This window comes from Mobula birostris, chromosome 21, assembly GCF_030028105.1.
Source record: "Mobula birostris isolate sMobBir1 chromosome 21, sMobBir1.hap1, whole genome shotgun sequence".
In the NCBI taxonomy this organism is placed as follows: Eukaryota; Metazoa; Chordata; class Chondrichthyes; order Myliobatiformes; family Myliobatidae; genus Mobula; species Mobula birostris.
Window position 1 is genome coordinate 58,546,310 of NC_092390.1, and position 13,752 is coordinate 58,560,061.

The 13,752-nt window shown below is 43.6% G+C and overlaps 1 protein-coding gene across 3 annotated transcripts in view; it reads left to right on the forward strand.

The window, feature by feature from the left end:
- Positions 1–13,752, forward strand: part of LOC140185981 (hyaluronan-binding protein 2-like) — a 56,955-nt gene that overhangs the window by 1,210 nt on the left and 41,993 nt on the right. For 2 of the 3 annotated variants that reach the window (XM_072239798.1, XM_072239800.1), the window contains exons 3-4: positions 3,116–3,217; positions 10,217–10,324. In XM_072239798.1, the coding sequence (XP_072095899.1) occupies positions 3,116–3,217; positions 10,217–10,324 (210 nt within the window). The remainder of the gene's footprint in view (positions 1–3,115; positions 3,218–10,216; positions 10,325–13,752) is intronic. The other variant, XM_072239799.1, reaches the window with a different exon arrangement.

The window sequence follows — 13,752 nt, forward strand, 5'->3', positions numbered from 1 at the left end:
TGGATACAGATACATTAAAGGAATTTAAGAATCTCTTAGATAGGCACATGGATGATAGAAAAATGGAGGGCTCTACAGGAGGGAAAGGTTAGATTGATCTTAGAGTAGGTTAAAAGGTTAGCACAACATTGTGAGCCAAGGGGCTTGTGCTGTCCTATAATGTCCTATTTTCTATGTTCTAAGAATAAATGGATCTCTTCAATGTAGCAAGGAAATTCCAAAAAGGTATAAATGAAACATAAAGAACTATTTATTAGAGATGACATATCATAAAAATTAATCTTCTTTGCATTACCTAATACTTTTGAAAACACAAAGGAAGGCAGTTTTAAATAACTTGACAAAATTATAAAGCATGTAGTCGCTGAGGAATCAGCTAAAGGAACTGGAAGCAATTATATACAGTATATTACAAAACGTTTGAGATCTTAATGAGCAAACACAATCATGATCCATCAAGTCCATACTGATCATGGTTCGCACCCAGCTAGGTCCAATTTCTTGCATTTGGCCCACATCTCTCTCAGCCCGGCCTCTTCGTGTACCTATACAAGTGTTTCTTCCATGGACACCTCTTCAGCTGGGTCTCCACTTTGCCGGTATGCTTGCTTTGTCCATTCTATTGTTTTTCCCTGTTTCCAGCACCTCTTGCTCCTCGAGAAGATAAAGTAAGTTCTTCAGGAGGGTAATGCAAAATTCCCAAGTGATGTACAGTTATTGTTGACACTGGGTAAGTTGTCCATTATGGGTGGGAGCATTGTCAGAATGGAAGGGTAAGGCCCTGATCAATAGAAGTTCGGAGATTAAGTGCTGGATGTGATGCAAATTGAGTCTGCAGTTGCTGGCTGTCTGTATTTGTTATGCTACCTAAAGACAGGCACATGCTGTCAAACACACAAGCCTTCAGCTTACTGATACATTCAGAACCTGCATTTTCATCTTCCTGAGATACACCAGCGTTTATGCTGTCGATTTGCCTTTTAACATCTGGTTAAAGATAAACTCTCAGACCTTGACCAATATTGTGAAAGCACTAAACTTCCTGCCTTGCATCTATTTTTTGATGAGCAGTTCTCAGAGCATTGATTTCCACATCAGACCTGATGCAGCACATATCTCCTTTGATCTACTTCTTCCACTGATTCCATGATGCACTGAGCTGAATTCTACTGACCCAGGCCCTCTGCCCATAATCACTGCTTGCAGGCCCACCATGACAGCTTTTTCTGCTCCAGGGGTGGCTAATCTTTTTTGTTAACCTGGATGTACTCCACGCTCCAAATGAATGGCCAAACCTGATGGAAGAGCCCCCCCACCCCCATTTCCTCTGTTGCTCCCTGACCTCAAGAAGCTCTGACAACTGGCAAAGCATCTGTCATGGTCCGGTCTGTGAAGACCACATTCTGGTTCACGGTCCAGTCCATTGTTCCTTATTCCAGGTTTTCCAGTTTTCCCTTGTTCTGTTGGGTGCTCTAATTGAGGCACCTGATTCTCATTTGGGCTGGCTTTATAAATAGCTTCAGGATTCAGCCTCTGATTGCTGGACTGTTCCCTTTCCTTCCCCTTCCTTCAGAAGACTTGCCTGTAGCCTTTGCCTGAAGACTCTCCTGCAACCTTGCCTGCATCCTCGTATGTATCGCTATCAAATTCTACAGCCAGAGCAAGACCAGAGCCTTGCTGTGTCTAGATAAGGAACTGTCTATCGTTGTTTGGAACTGTCTCCTTGTGTCCAAAGCTTCACTACATAGGTCCAGCCGTTTGCCACTACCTTGAGTGGGGAACTATCTCTCAGTGTTCTGTGTATGAGTCCCAGCCCTATGTCCTGCTCCCTAGGAGAGGTCCTGACTCTGTGTAGAGCCCTGGCCCCCAAGTCCTGTTCCCAAGGAGGGGTCCCAGCTCTGTGTTCCATGTCTCTGTGTTCCTGTTCTCCCAAGACCAAGGCTCTGTGTTCCATGTACCTGTTCTGCCAAGATCAGGTCCCTGCGTTCCTGTTCTGCCAAGATCAGGTCCCTGCATTCCTGTTCTGCCAAGATCAGGTCCCTGTGTTTCCTGTTCTCCCAAGACCAAGTCAAGGCTTCCAGTTCTCGTCCTGTCCATGTGTCTCGTCCAGTGCAGGAGTTCCACGTCCAGTCCTGTAGCCACGTCATGTCTTTGCATAGCTCTGGAGTCTGAGCCCGAGTCAAGACGCAGGTTCTGGGTCCTTACCCAGTCTCCAGCTCGAAGAACCCAAGCCATGTCCAGTCCTGTAGCCATGTCACGTCCTTACCTAGCTCTGGGGACTGAACCAGAGTCAAGACCCAGGTTCTGGGTCCTTGTCCAGTCTCTGGCTCAGAGTCCAAGCCCAGGCTCCTAGTTCCCAGTTCCTTGTCCTGGTCCTGCTTTCCTAGCCAAGGTCCTAGCCCAAGTCTGTGTTCCTGTCCCAGCTCCTCGTCTGTGTCCTGTCCCGTCCCTAACTCTAGTCCTGTCCCGTTCCTTGTACTTCAGTGTCCGTGTCTTGCATTTGGGTCCGCCATCAGCGCCCCCTTTTTGACAGCATCACTTCCAGCTTTGCCACCTTTCAAAGATATGAAGGCAAGTTGTCCCTCTAATAACCAGAAATACTTACCAAATATTAAAGATAAACAGAGAGACAAGAGATTCTGCAGATTCTGGAAATCTTGAGCTATACATACAAAATGCTGAGGGATCTCTGCAGATCAGGTGGTATCGATCCTGCAGACAGACCCTCCATAGTTGCTGTCTGATCTCCTGAGATCTTCCTGCAACTTGTAGCTGGTGTTAAGAAAATAATCAAGCAATGTTAAAAATACAGAAATTAAAAATGACAACACAATATTTATTAAAAACAAACAAAAATATGAATAATTAAAATCTTAACCAAACTCAGGTAATTTGGAAAAAGCTTAAGGTCTTGATTGAATTCATTGAGATCATGTGTCCTCTCTTGAGTTGAATCTGACAACAGAGGAGGGACAGTATACATCATAACTCCAGGTTGAACCCTGATTTTTGTCTGTGTGGAGTGTGCACCATCTCCCTGCATATCCCCCACGGGTTAAATTAATGTGGTATTCCACTGTGTGTATTTAACTAATGACTTATAATTTTACTCAAGAAACAGATTACAATGAAGACGACAATGATCCAGATGATGATGACGAGCAGGATGCAGAAGACCTGGTTACAGACTGGATATTTGAAGACTCTGAAGAAGAAGGTTTTTTATAGTTCTTAATTTTTTATGATCATAGAATGTAGCATTCACTTATTATCTGTTAGTTTAACTGTTGTTAACTTTGCCATGTACAAATGCACATTTATTTAATGATCTTTGTCTTGACATAATTTATAAAGTTATTAGACAGCTGCTTCATTGAAATTATTACTTCTTTTTCAAAGCTGTATGTAACTTTTCATTAGAACACAACCCATGTTTTTCCCACATTTATGGTGGTGTGAAAGCAACTGCCACATGTCGTGAAATTTGTTGTTATGTGGCAGCAGTACATTGTAACACACAATAAAGAAAACTATAAATTACAGTGAAAAGTGTATATATATTTAATAAGTTGTATTAAATAAGCAGTGCAAAAAGAGAAAACAAAGTAGTAAGGTAGTGTTCATGCAGTCGATCTCCAAGGAAATAATGTTCTAAGTTACTGTATGTAAAATGAGTTTGTGTCCTCTCTTGAGTTTAATCTGACAACATCATTTTAACAGAATGCAGGGAAAACAAATTGTACGGGTTTGATGTGGAGCTACTAGGACTTGATGTTTCAATCCCTATGGTAAGTTGGCACTCTCGATGTTGGCAGTGGGTTTGGAGTGGTGACAAGGAGGGAGGGTAGGTACATCATCGGGGTCATCAGGTGGGCACCCTCCTTCTTTGATGTTTCATTGATAAGCCCACAACGTCTCCAGAGGGCTCAACGGTGCCACCTGGCGTTCCAGGTACACCCCCCCCCCCGCCCCCAGTTCCATACCCTCCTGTCTTCATCTTGCATCCCAGTTGTTGTCTTTCCTTTTATTCCAAATCCAATTGCTGCTTTCTTCTGCTGCATTTGACAAGGACTTGATTGCTTGTTGGAGGGAGTGACCCCTCACCCCCATCTTCTTCAATAGACTGGTCGTAGATGTAGCAGCGAATCCCCTGCATCCCACTTCTACAGGGAAAATCTTGGTCTTCCAGCTGTTCTGGGCAGCTTCAGTTGCCAGTTCAGAGTACTTGGTCTTTTTCCTCTCATAAGCTTCTTCAACAGCTTCTTCCCATGGTACTGTCAATTCCACAACATATGCCAGCTTGGCTGTTGTGGACCACAGGACCATGTCTGGCTGGAGTGTTGTAGCCGCAATGTCTGGGGGACACACAAGCTTTTTTCCAAGTCCACGTCCATTTTCCAATCCCGAGCAACCTGCAGAATGCTTACATCTTTTGATGTTATATGGTGCTCTGGAGGTTGGCCTGCTGGTACATATCGTGTGATGTGGGCATTTCCTGCCGATGTTTGTGGGAGAGCATTTGTGGTGATTCGCCTCTGTTCCAAGATTGATGCCAGCTGTCTCAGAACTTGGTTATGCCGCCAAGTGTACCGCCCCTGGGTGAGGCTCGTGGTGCATCTTGTTAAAATGTGCCTTAGTGATCCAGGTGCTGGACAAAGAGAGCAAGCAGGGTCTTCTCCCCACCACTGGTTCAGGTTCTGGGGTGTGGGTAGGAGGTCATAAGTGGCTCTGATGACAAAACTTAGCTGAGATCCCTCCATCTCCCAGATGTCACGCCAGCTAAGTTTCCTCTTTTCCAGGCTCTCCCAATTAGTCCAGTGGCCCTGCTTGGTCATTGAGACGGCCCTGGCATGTCGCTCTGCTCCCTCCTGTCTTCTCAACTCCTCCACCACAAGCTGTCTCTTCTGCACTGATGTTGCCTTGTGCCACTGAGGAGCTTTTGGGACGAGCCCGAGCCCAGCTCTCCCAGTTGGACTTGGCCAACCACATCCCTGAAGCGAAGAACAGACTTAGCACTCTGAATGGCTTCAGTTGGGGCCCACTTCCTCCCCATTGTCACACGGGGGGCCGCTGTTCAAAAAACAGTATCTTCAGATTCAGTGAGGGTCATGACCAACCTTGCTTTGGTGCATTTGAATTCTTCCCCAAGACTTGCAATTGGTAATTCCAATTTGCCGTTCCTGTACAGTCCAACAGGACTTGAGCATCATGCAAGTCCAAGACACTGTTTTACATGTGTGCTGATCACTCTTTCGAGCTTTTCAACCTTGCTGATGGGGATTTCATACACTATTAAAGGCCACAGGAGTCTTGGGGGTATGCTGAACTGGAAGCACCACAGCTTGAGTTTTCCTGGCAGCCAGGTCTTGTTGATGCGAGCTATGTACATGATGGTATCCTTTTTGTGTTGTTTAAACTGCTCAGCGTCCTTGAGCTTAGCATCATACCATCGGCCCAAGCTCTTCACTGGCATTTCTGAAACAGTTGGGACAGGTGTTCCGTCAATATGAAATCTTTTATCCTTGACTTGACCTTTGACAATGGAGATGCTTCTGCACTTGCTGGGCTTGATATTCATCCCCGCCAATTTGATGTTTTATTGAAGCTTTTCCAGAAGTCTCTCGGTGCAGGGGACAGTTGTCGTCAGTATTGTTACATCGTCCATATAGGCTCGTATCGGTGGTAACCATTGACCAAACTGTAGTCCTTTTCCTCCTGCAACCTGTTTTGAGGCTCTGATAATGAGCTCCATTACTATAGTGAAGGCCAATGGGGAGATGGTGCACCCCACCATGATGCCTACTTCCAGTGGTTGCCACGCTGTGGTGAAGTCTGATGTTGTGAGACAAACTTGCAGATCCTGGAAGTAGTGTTTTACCAGATTCGTTATTTTGAAAGAATTCAAAATCAGTCCACAGTACGGAATGAGGAACTGATCCATAGGCGTTGGCCAGGTCGATGAACAAGACATGCAGATCCTTCCTTTCTTTCTTAGCCATCTGGATTTGATGCCATATGACGCTGGTATGTTCAAGGCATCCCGAGAAGCCTGCTATGCCGGCCTTTTGGATTGACGTATCAATGAAATGGTTTTGTTTCAGATACTTTGTAAGTCTTTGCACCAACATGCTGAAAAAGATCTTGCCCTCTGTTCAGAAGGTTTATTTGGTGAAACTGTTCGATTGTGGACGAATTATTTTCTTTTGGGATCAGAACTCCCCCAACTCTTCTCCAGGCTTTGGGGATAACTTGCTTTTCCCACGCAACCCTCATGTTTTTCCAAAAGAATTTCAGAACATCCGGGGTGTTCTTGTAGACACAATACGGAACACGGTTAGGGCCTGGTGCTGATGCTGATCTTGCCTTCATTGCCTCTTTCACTTCGCTCAGCTTGGGAGGGCTGATGTTAAATTGATGTTGTGGGGGTGAGGTTGGTGGGATGTCAGCTGGGACAAGTATCGGTTCATCTTTTCGCTTACCAGTGTGGATGATTCTGAGATGTCTTTCAACCTCCTCTTTTGATACTTTCAAGTATCCGCTCTTCTCTTTTGTGAAAATGCCTTTCACATATTTAAAGCGATCTTTGTAGAAGTCAATTCTTGCTTTTTCCTTTTTGCGTTGTTTCCTTAAATTCTCTGCTCTGCGCAGCTTCGGGGGCCTCTGTTGAAGGAGGTTGATGCCCTGGTATTATTTGAGCTCTTTCTTCAACATGACCCTATGCCAAGTTTTGGATCTTGCCTCACAAGGGTCTGTTGTGTACATTGGTTTGGGAGATACTGATCATCATTCAAAGCATCTTAAGCAAGTGTGTGGTGACTTATAAACGTGAAAAGCTTTCTCTAGTTTTTGTCAAATGTCACTTTGGGAGGGGGGGGGTGGAGGCAGAAGAAAGGAAATTATGGACCAGTTAGCCTGATTTCAGTGGTTGTATGCTGTTGGAGTCCTGGGCTCAGGGTACTTGGAGGCACAAGACAATATAGACCAAAGTCATAAAAACAAGAAAATCTGCAGTTGCTGGAAATTCAAGCAACACACAAAATGCTGGTGGAACACAGCAGGCCAGGCAGCATCTATAGGAAGAAGTACAGTCGGCACTTCAAGTAGAGACCCTTTGTCAGGACTAACGGAACAAAGAGACAGTCAGAGATTTGAAAGTGGGAGGGGGAGGGAGAGACCCGAAATGATAGGAGAAGACAGGAGGGGGAGGGATGAAGCTAAGAGCTGGGAAGTTGATTGGCAAAAGGGATACAAGGCTGAAGAAGGGGGAGTATCATAAGACGGAAGGCCTAGGAAGAAAGAAAGGGGAGGGGAGCCCACAGGAAGATGGAGAACAGGCAAGGAGTTATTGTGAGAAGGAAACAGAGAATAAATAAATAAATAAATCAGAGGCATAGGGTAAGAGGGGGAGGAGGGGCATTAACGGAAGTTAGAGAAGTCGATGTTCATGCCATCAGATTGGAGGCTACCCAGATGGAATATAAGGTGTTGCTCCACCAACCTGAGGTTGGCTTCATCTCAACAGTAGAGGAGGCCGTGGATAGACATATCGGAATGGGAATGGGATGTGGAATTAAAGTGTGTGGCCACTGGGAGATCCTGCTTCCTCTGGCGGACAAAGCGTAGGTGTTCAGCGAAACGGTCTCCCAGTCTGTGTCGGGTCTCACCAATATATAGAAGGCCACACCAAAGTCATCATGGTTTTCTAAAGGGGAAATCTTGCTGACAAATCTGTTGGAATTCTTTGAGGAATAAACAGGCAGGATGGACAAAGGAGAGTCAGTGGATGTTATTTACTTGGATTTTCAGAAGGCCTTTCATAAGGTGCCACACATGAGGCTGCTTAACAAGATAAGATTCCATGGTATTACAGGAAAGATACTAGCAATACTAGAAGATTGGCTAACCGTCAGGAGGCAAAGAGTGGGAATAAAGAGGGCACCGCATCTTTTCATGTTATATGTCAATATATGTCAAGTTTGTGGCTGATACAAAGGTAGGTGGAGGGGCAGGTAGTGTTGAGGAATCAGAAGGATGTAGACAGATTGGAAAAATAGGCAAAGAAGTGACCGATGGAACAAAATGTAGGGAAGTGTATGTTCATGCATTTTGACAGAAGGAATAAAGACATCAAATATTTTCTGATAGTTGAAAATAGGAGAGAAAATTTAAAAATCAGAGGTGCAGTGGGATTTGGAAATCCTCGTGCAGGATTCCCTAAAGGTTAACTTGCAGGTTGTGTTGATGGTAAGAAGGCAAATGCAATGTTAGCATTTATTTCGAGAGGACTAGAAAACTAAAACAAGGATGTAGTGCAAAGGCTTTATAAGGCATTGGTCAGACTGCAGTTAGAATATTGTGAGTTTTGGGCCCCTTATCTAAGAAAAGATGCACCTGCATTGGGGAGGAGCCTGAGGAGGTTCACGAGAATGATTCTAGGAGTGAAAGCTTTAACGTATGAGGAGCGTTTGATGGTTCTGGCCCTGTACTCGCTGGAGTTCAGAAGAATGAGGGGAGATTTCATTGCAACCTATTGAATATTAAAAGATCCGGATAAAGTGGATGTGGAGAGGCTGTTTCCCATAGTGAGAAGTCTATGATCAGAGGGCACAGCTTCAGAATTGAGGTACATCCATTTAGAACTGAGTTGAGGAAAAATTCATTGCCACAGTCAGTCAAGTCATTGGATATATTCAAGTTGGAGGTTGATAGATTCTGGTTAATCAGGGTGTGAAAGATTACAGGGAGAAGGCAGGAGAATGGGGTTGAGAGGGATAATAAATCAGCCATGAAAGAATAACGAAGCAAACTCAATGAGCTGAATGGCCTAATTCTGCTCCTATATCTTTGGTGGCATCCATTTGTCTCGCGAAACTATGGATCTGCACCTGGAAAGTTTTGCTACAGTCTGTGGAGTGACCTCTCCAGGGCGCAGGCCTGGGCAAGGTTGTATGGAAGACTGGCAGTTGCCCATGCGGCAAGTCTCCCCTCTCCATGACACCGATGTTGTCCAAGGGAAGGACAAGGGCCGATACAGCTTGGCACCAGTGTCGTCACAGGAGTTGCCAGAACGAGGTTGAAGGCAACGTCGGACTGCCTTAGGGACTCCAGCTCTGGATTTGTCCTCAGAGTTCACTCCCGAAGCCTCTCCCATGAGTGGATATGGCTGCAAGGCAGTGGAGGTTTGAAATCAGAATCTTCCCTCTCTTAGATGGACTGCCTTCCCAGGCTGACGAGCTCCATCTACCTGAAGCACTGGTTTTAAGGTGCCGGGACCCGCCTTCGCCCCTTCTCCTGTCAGTAGAAACAGTTCCGCTGGACTTAGAGGCTAAGCCACACAAGAAGGCCAGGAGTTGGACTTGGTTGTCAGAGGCTATTTGAGGTGTATGCCGTGAGGAGCACATTTAGGTAGTGGGAGCTTGTCCCCACTACCACCCCTCGCTTGGCAACCTTGGAACCTCCTATATCTTACAGTCTTATATTTGGAATTGATCTCTAGAGCACACGAATTTCAGATCCCTCACAGGAAGAAGATAGAACACTCCTTTGACTTCTTTCAAATGGAGTTTAACACTGCTGAAATACTGGGTAGGCTTTAGAAAATGCTCAGTGACTCAATCAGACTCCCAAAACCAGCCAGGACTTCAGTTAGGGCTAACTAAAGGAGCATTGCTCGTGCTCTCAGAACATTTCAGATTTGCTAAAGACTGACAGACTGCACCTGTATGTTCAATCAACTGTAAAATGCCACTTGCAGGAAAACATAGCATATCCATTTCCTTCCTGCAGCCATCTGATTTCTGAAAGAACATTAACACATGAACACTACCTCATTATTTTAATTTTTGCATTTGCACTGCTTATTTCATTTAACTGTGTATATAATATATATATTCTGTTTTTGCACTACTTGTCTTAGTTTAACTATTTAATGTGCATATATATAGTTACTGCAATTCAGTTTTTGTTTATTTATCATGTACTGCATCGTATTGCTGCCCCAAAGTTAACAACTTTCACGACGTATGCCAGTAATATTAAGCCTGTTTCTGATTCTGATTTCTGAATCAAAAGCTTGTACAAGTGACTGGATAGGAATTCAATTACTCTGACACTATCTTATCACATGTTAACATACTGCATGTATGCTGGTCTTTAGTATAGGTTAAACCAAGCAAAGTGGATGGAATAGTAACATTGTTATTTATATATTTTCTAGATCCTTGTTCAGTCAATCCTTGTGAAAATGAAGGCACCTGTGAAACAATTGGCTCAAACTTTGTGTGTCACTGCCATCCCCTCTATACAGGAAAGACATGTCAGATAGGTAATGGTTTTTCTAAACATATAATTTGTTTGTAATTTTCTTCCCCATTTGTCAATTTTTTAAGTAAGTAAGTTAAATTTATTATCAAAGCACATATATGTTATCATATACAATGTTAAGATTTATTTCCTTGCAGGCATTTACAGAAAAAAATGAAATACAATAGAATTTATGAGAACTATACAGAAAGACTGACAAGCAACCAATGTAATAAAGACAAATTGTGTATATAAAATTATAACACTGAGAGTATATCTCTGAAAATGAGCTTTTAAGTTGTATAATCAGTTCAGAGTTGTGGTGGGTGAAGTTACCCATATGGCTGTAAGGTACAGTAGTAACTTTTTCTGTACCTAGTGGCATGGGATCTCATGTGCCATTTAAAATAAAATACATTAATGATCACAACACTTTTTATACAAGTTATTCAAAAACAATGGAGTATCATTTAAGTAAGGAATCAGTCATCTACCAGCTCAAACTCTTGCACATCCCCTAGTTTTTATTATATCCTAGCTCATGCACCAGTCTCTCTGTATTCTTTCCACCTTACATTCTACTTCGGTGAACTTTTCTTTGCTTCTGTTTTCTGAGTACAAGGTAGTTGAGTATCAACTGTAAATCTAAGCGATCATTAATAAATAGCACACATTCTGCATGCTATATCTACAGTGAATAAAATTTAAAGAAATTTAAAATGAATTCTGAAAATTAAGTGCCATTTAAGAGACTTTTAGACACAATGAATACATGGGGAATGGAAGATTGTTGATTATATACTAGCTGCAAATACTTAGTTTAATTGGCCTTGTGTTTGGATCAAATATCACAGGCCAAAGGACTTGTCCCGTACTGTACGGTCCCTACAGTCTAAGCTCCTCTCACATTATTGTAATATTTGCAACCCTTCTTAGTACTTAATTAGATAGTGTATATATCATGACTCAAGGCTCCATGCTTTAAACGTGTTTTTATTTCTCATTCTCGCTTCCAAGCCTCCCTCACATCACGTGTTCTTCTGTCCCAGACTGATGACATCATCACTGTACCTGACGAGTGTCAACTTACATTAACAGACCTTCCCCTTTCAATACATCTCGCCTTTCCTGAGAAATCAACTTCAATGTTTTAGGCCACATTCAACTCACTGGTTTAACCATTTCAATTCAACATATATTCTCTGATAGACATGACTATAACCAACGCATTTTCTGTTTTAACATAATGATAACTCCATTTTCAACTTACAACAGTTTCCATTGTTTCAAAACCCACAGCTTAAAGCAGGCATCCCACCTCTCCCGGAAGTTCCGGGAGTCTCCCGCATATTAATAGTGGCTCCCTGATGCCCGCAAATTATATACAATATCCCGGAAATCAATTTTTTTGAGAGCGAGAGAAACAGAGCAAGAGAGCATGAGAGAGAGCGAGAGAGCGAGTGCAAGAGCAACCACGAGAGAGAGAGAGAGAGCGAGAGAGCAAGCGCGCGTGCTAGAGAGAGACAGTATGCCATGGTAGAGTGTTCCAAAAAAAGAAAATATAAAATGTACAGCACCCCAGACTACCCTAAAGTGTACCCCTGCCTAATAGGGATCAAAAATAATGACAGTGTTGCTCACTGCACTGTTTGCAACAGTGACTTTTCTATTGCCCATGGTGGGTTAAGACTGTAAAAGACATGTTGAGGTGAGTTTAACATGTGTCATTCGGTCATTAGCATAGCTAACGTTATTTAAACTAGCTGGCTAGCTGCTCAGGAGTTACTCTATCGCAGACATCCCACCTCTCCCGGAAGTTACAGGAGTCTCCCGCAAATTGATGGTGCTGCCTCCCTGAAATGAGTTTTTGCAGGGTGGGATATCTGTTAAAGCTCCACTTCAATCCAACATTGTTAAACTTCAGAGTTTGTTCTCTAACCTTTTGAGGTCTCTCTACCAGTTTCTCTGTGCTTTCAATGTCTGGTTATGGTTTTTGCTCACTGTGAATCTGAGCTTGTTCGTAACTGTCCTTCATATTGTCCTCTTGTCCTGGTACCTCATTGCCAAATCCTTGAATTTCCTCCAGTTGGTCAAAAGTCTCTCTTCTGTTGAACTTTTTTACATGTGGTGTTCCTTGCATGCTGCACTCTCGTTGGAAATTCAAATACCACTTGATTTCTTGTTTTCCTCACCACCCTGGGTGGTGTTGTGTTGAAACGGGTGGTGAATTTGTCCACATTTTCTTGCTGGATAAGCACAGTATCCCCAACTTTTACCGTAGACCTTAGTGCTCCTCTGTGATCGTCCGCATATGGCTTGTACTTTCCTTTTTGTTCTGTGTCCCGATCTCATACTTCCAGTTCTGCTGTGCATACCTTCTTGATGTCTGATAACTTCCCCCTCATTTTGCAGTTGTAGAGAAGTTCAGCAGGACTTTTCCCTGCAGTGGCATGTTGCATACGTCTGTACACAGTCACCTACTTTCTCAGTTCACATTTCCAGTCAACTTCTGCTTGAAAAATCCTAATCCTTTACATCGGTGATGCACTTCACCATTTGCCTGAGCCCACTGTGGTATTATTTTCGGGTGTTTGATTCCATTACTCCCACAATATTCCTTGGACTGTTCAGATCTGAATTGAGGTTCATTATCTGATTTGATAGATACATGCTGTCCATGTCTACTGGAAATATTCTCCAGACTGTCAATGATTCTCTCTGCAGTTGGAGAGGACAAAATGTCATATTCATAAAATCGGCTGTAGTAATCAACTACTACTAGAACAGAATGGTTTGTTGGTAAAGGTCCAAGCATATCCACAGCTACCTCCTGCCAAGGATCATCCGGTAAAGGCATCAGCTTTAGCGGTTCTGGAGGGTCAGGTCTAGATACAGTTTGACTGTGGTGACAAATTTTGTAGTATTTCTCAGCTGCTCTATCCATACCAGGCCACCAAACCTTAGTTCTGAGATGCTGTTTTGTACCAGTTAGCCCCAGCTCTCAGAAAACCTATACAGTTCTGTGCAAATTCTTACACACATATACATATAGCTAGGGTGCCTAAAACGTTGGCATAGTACTGTATTTGACAACATTGAGCGGAGAACAAGTTTGTAAATCTGGCAGGAGCCAAGGATGTTGGGAATGGCAAGGATGCCACAGGAGGCGTGTGGAACAGATGGCAGAGAAGGAGTGCCGGGAGCAGGGGGTGGTGCAGGTGCAGACACACCCAGCCCTCAGACACCAGGAAAGGTCGTTTGGTGTATTGGTCATTACAGAATATCTCCCTGATGCTTCCTTCTCCGTCCCCTCTCCTTGCTCCCTTCCTACTCTCAGTCTACATTGGTGACCCATATTAGAATCAGGCTTATCATCACTCACATATGTCATGAAAGCAGATGGGAAGATGTTGGAGACGATTGTTAAGGATGTGGTTTTGGGGTACTTGG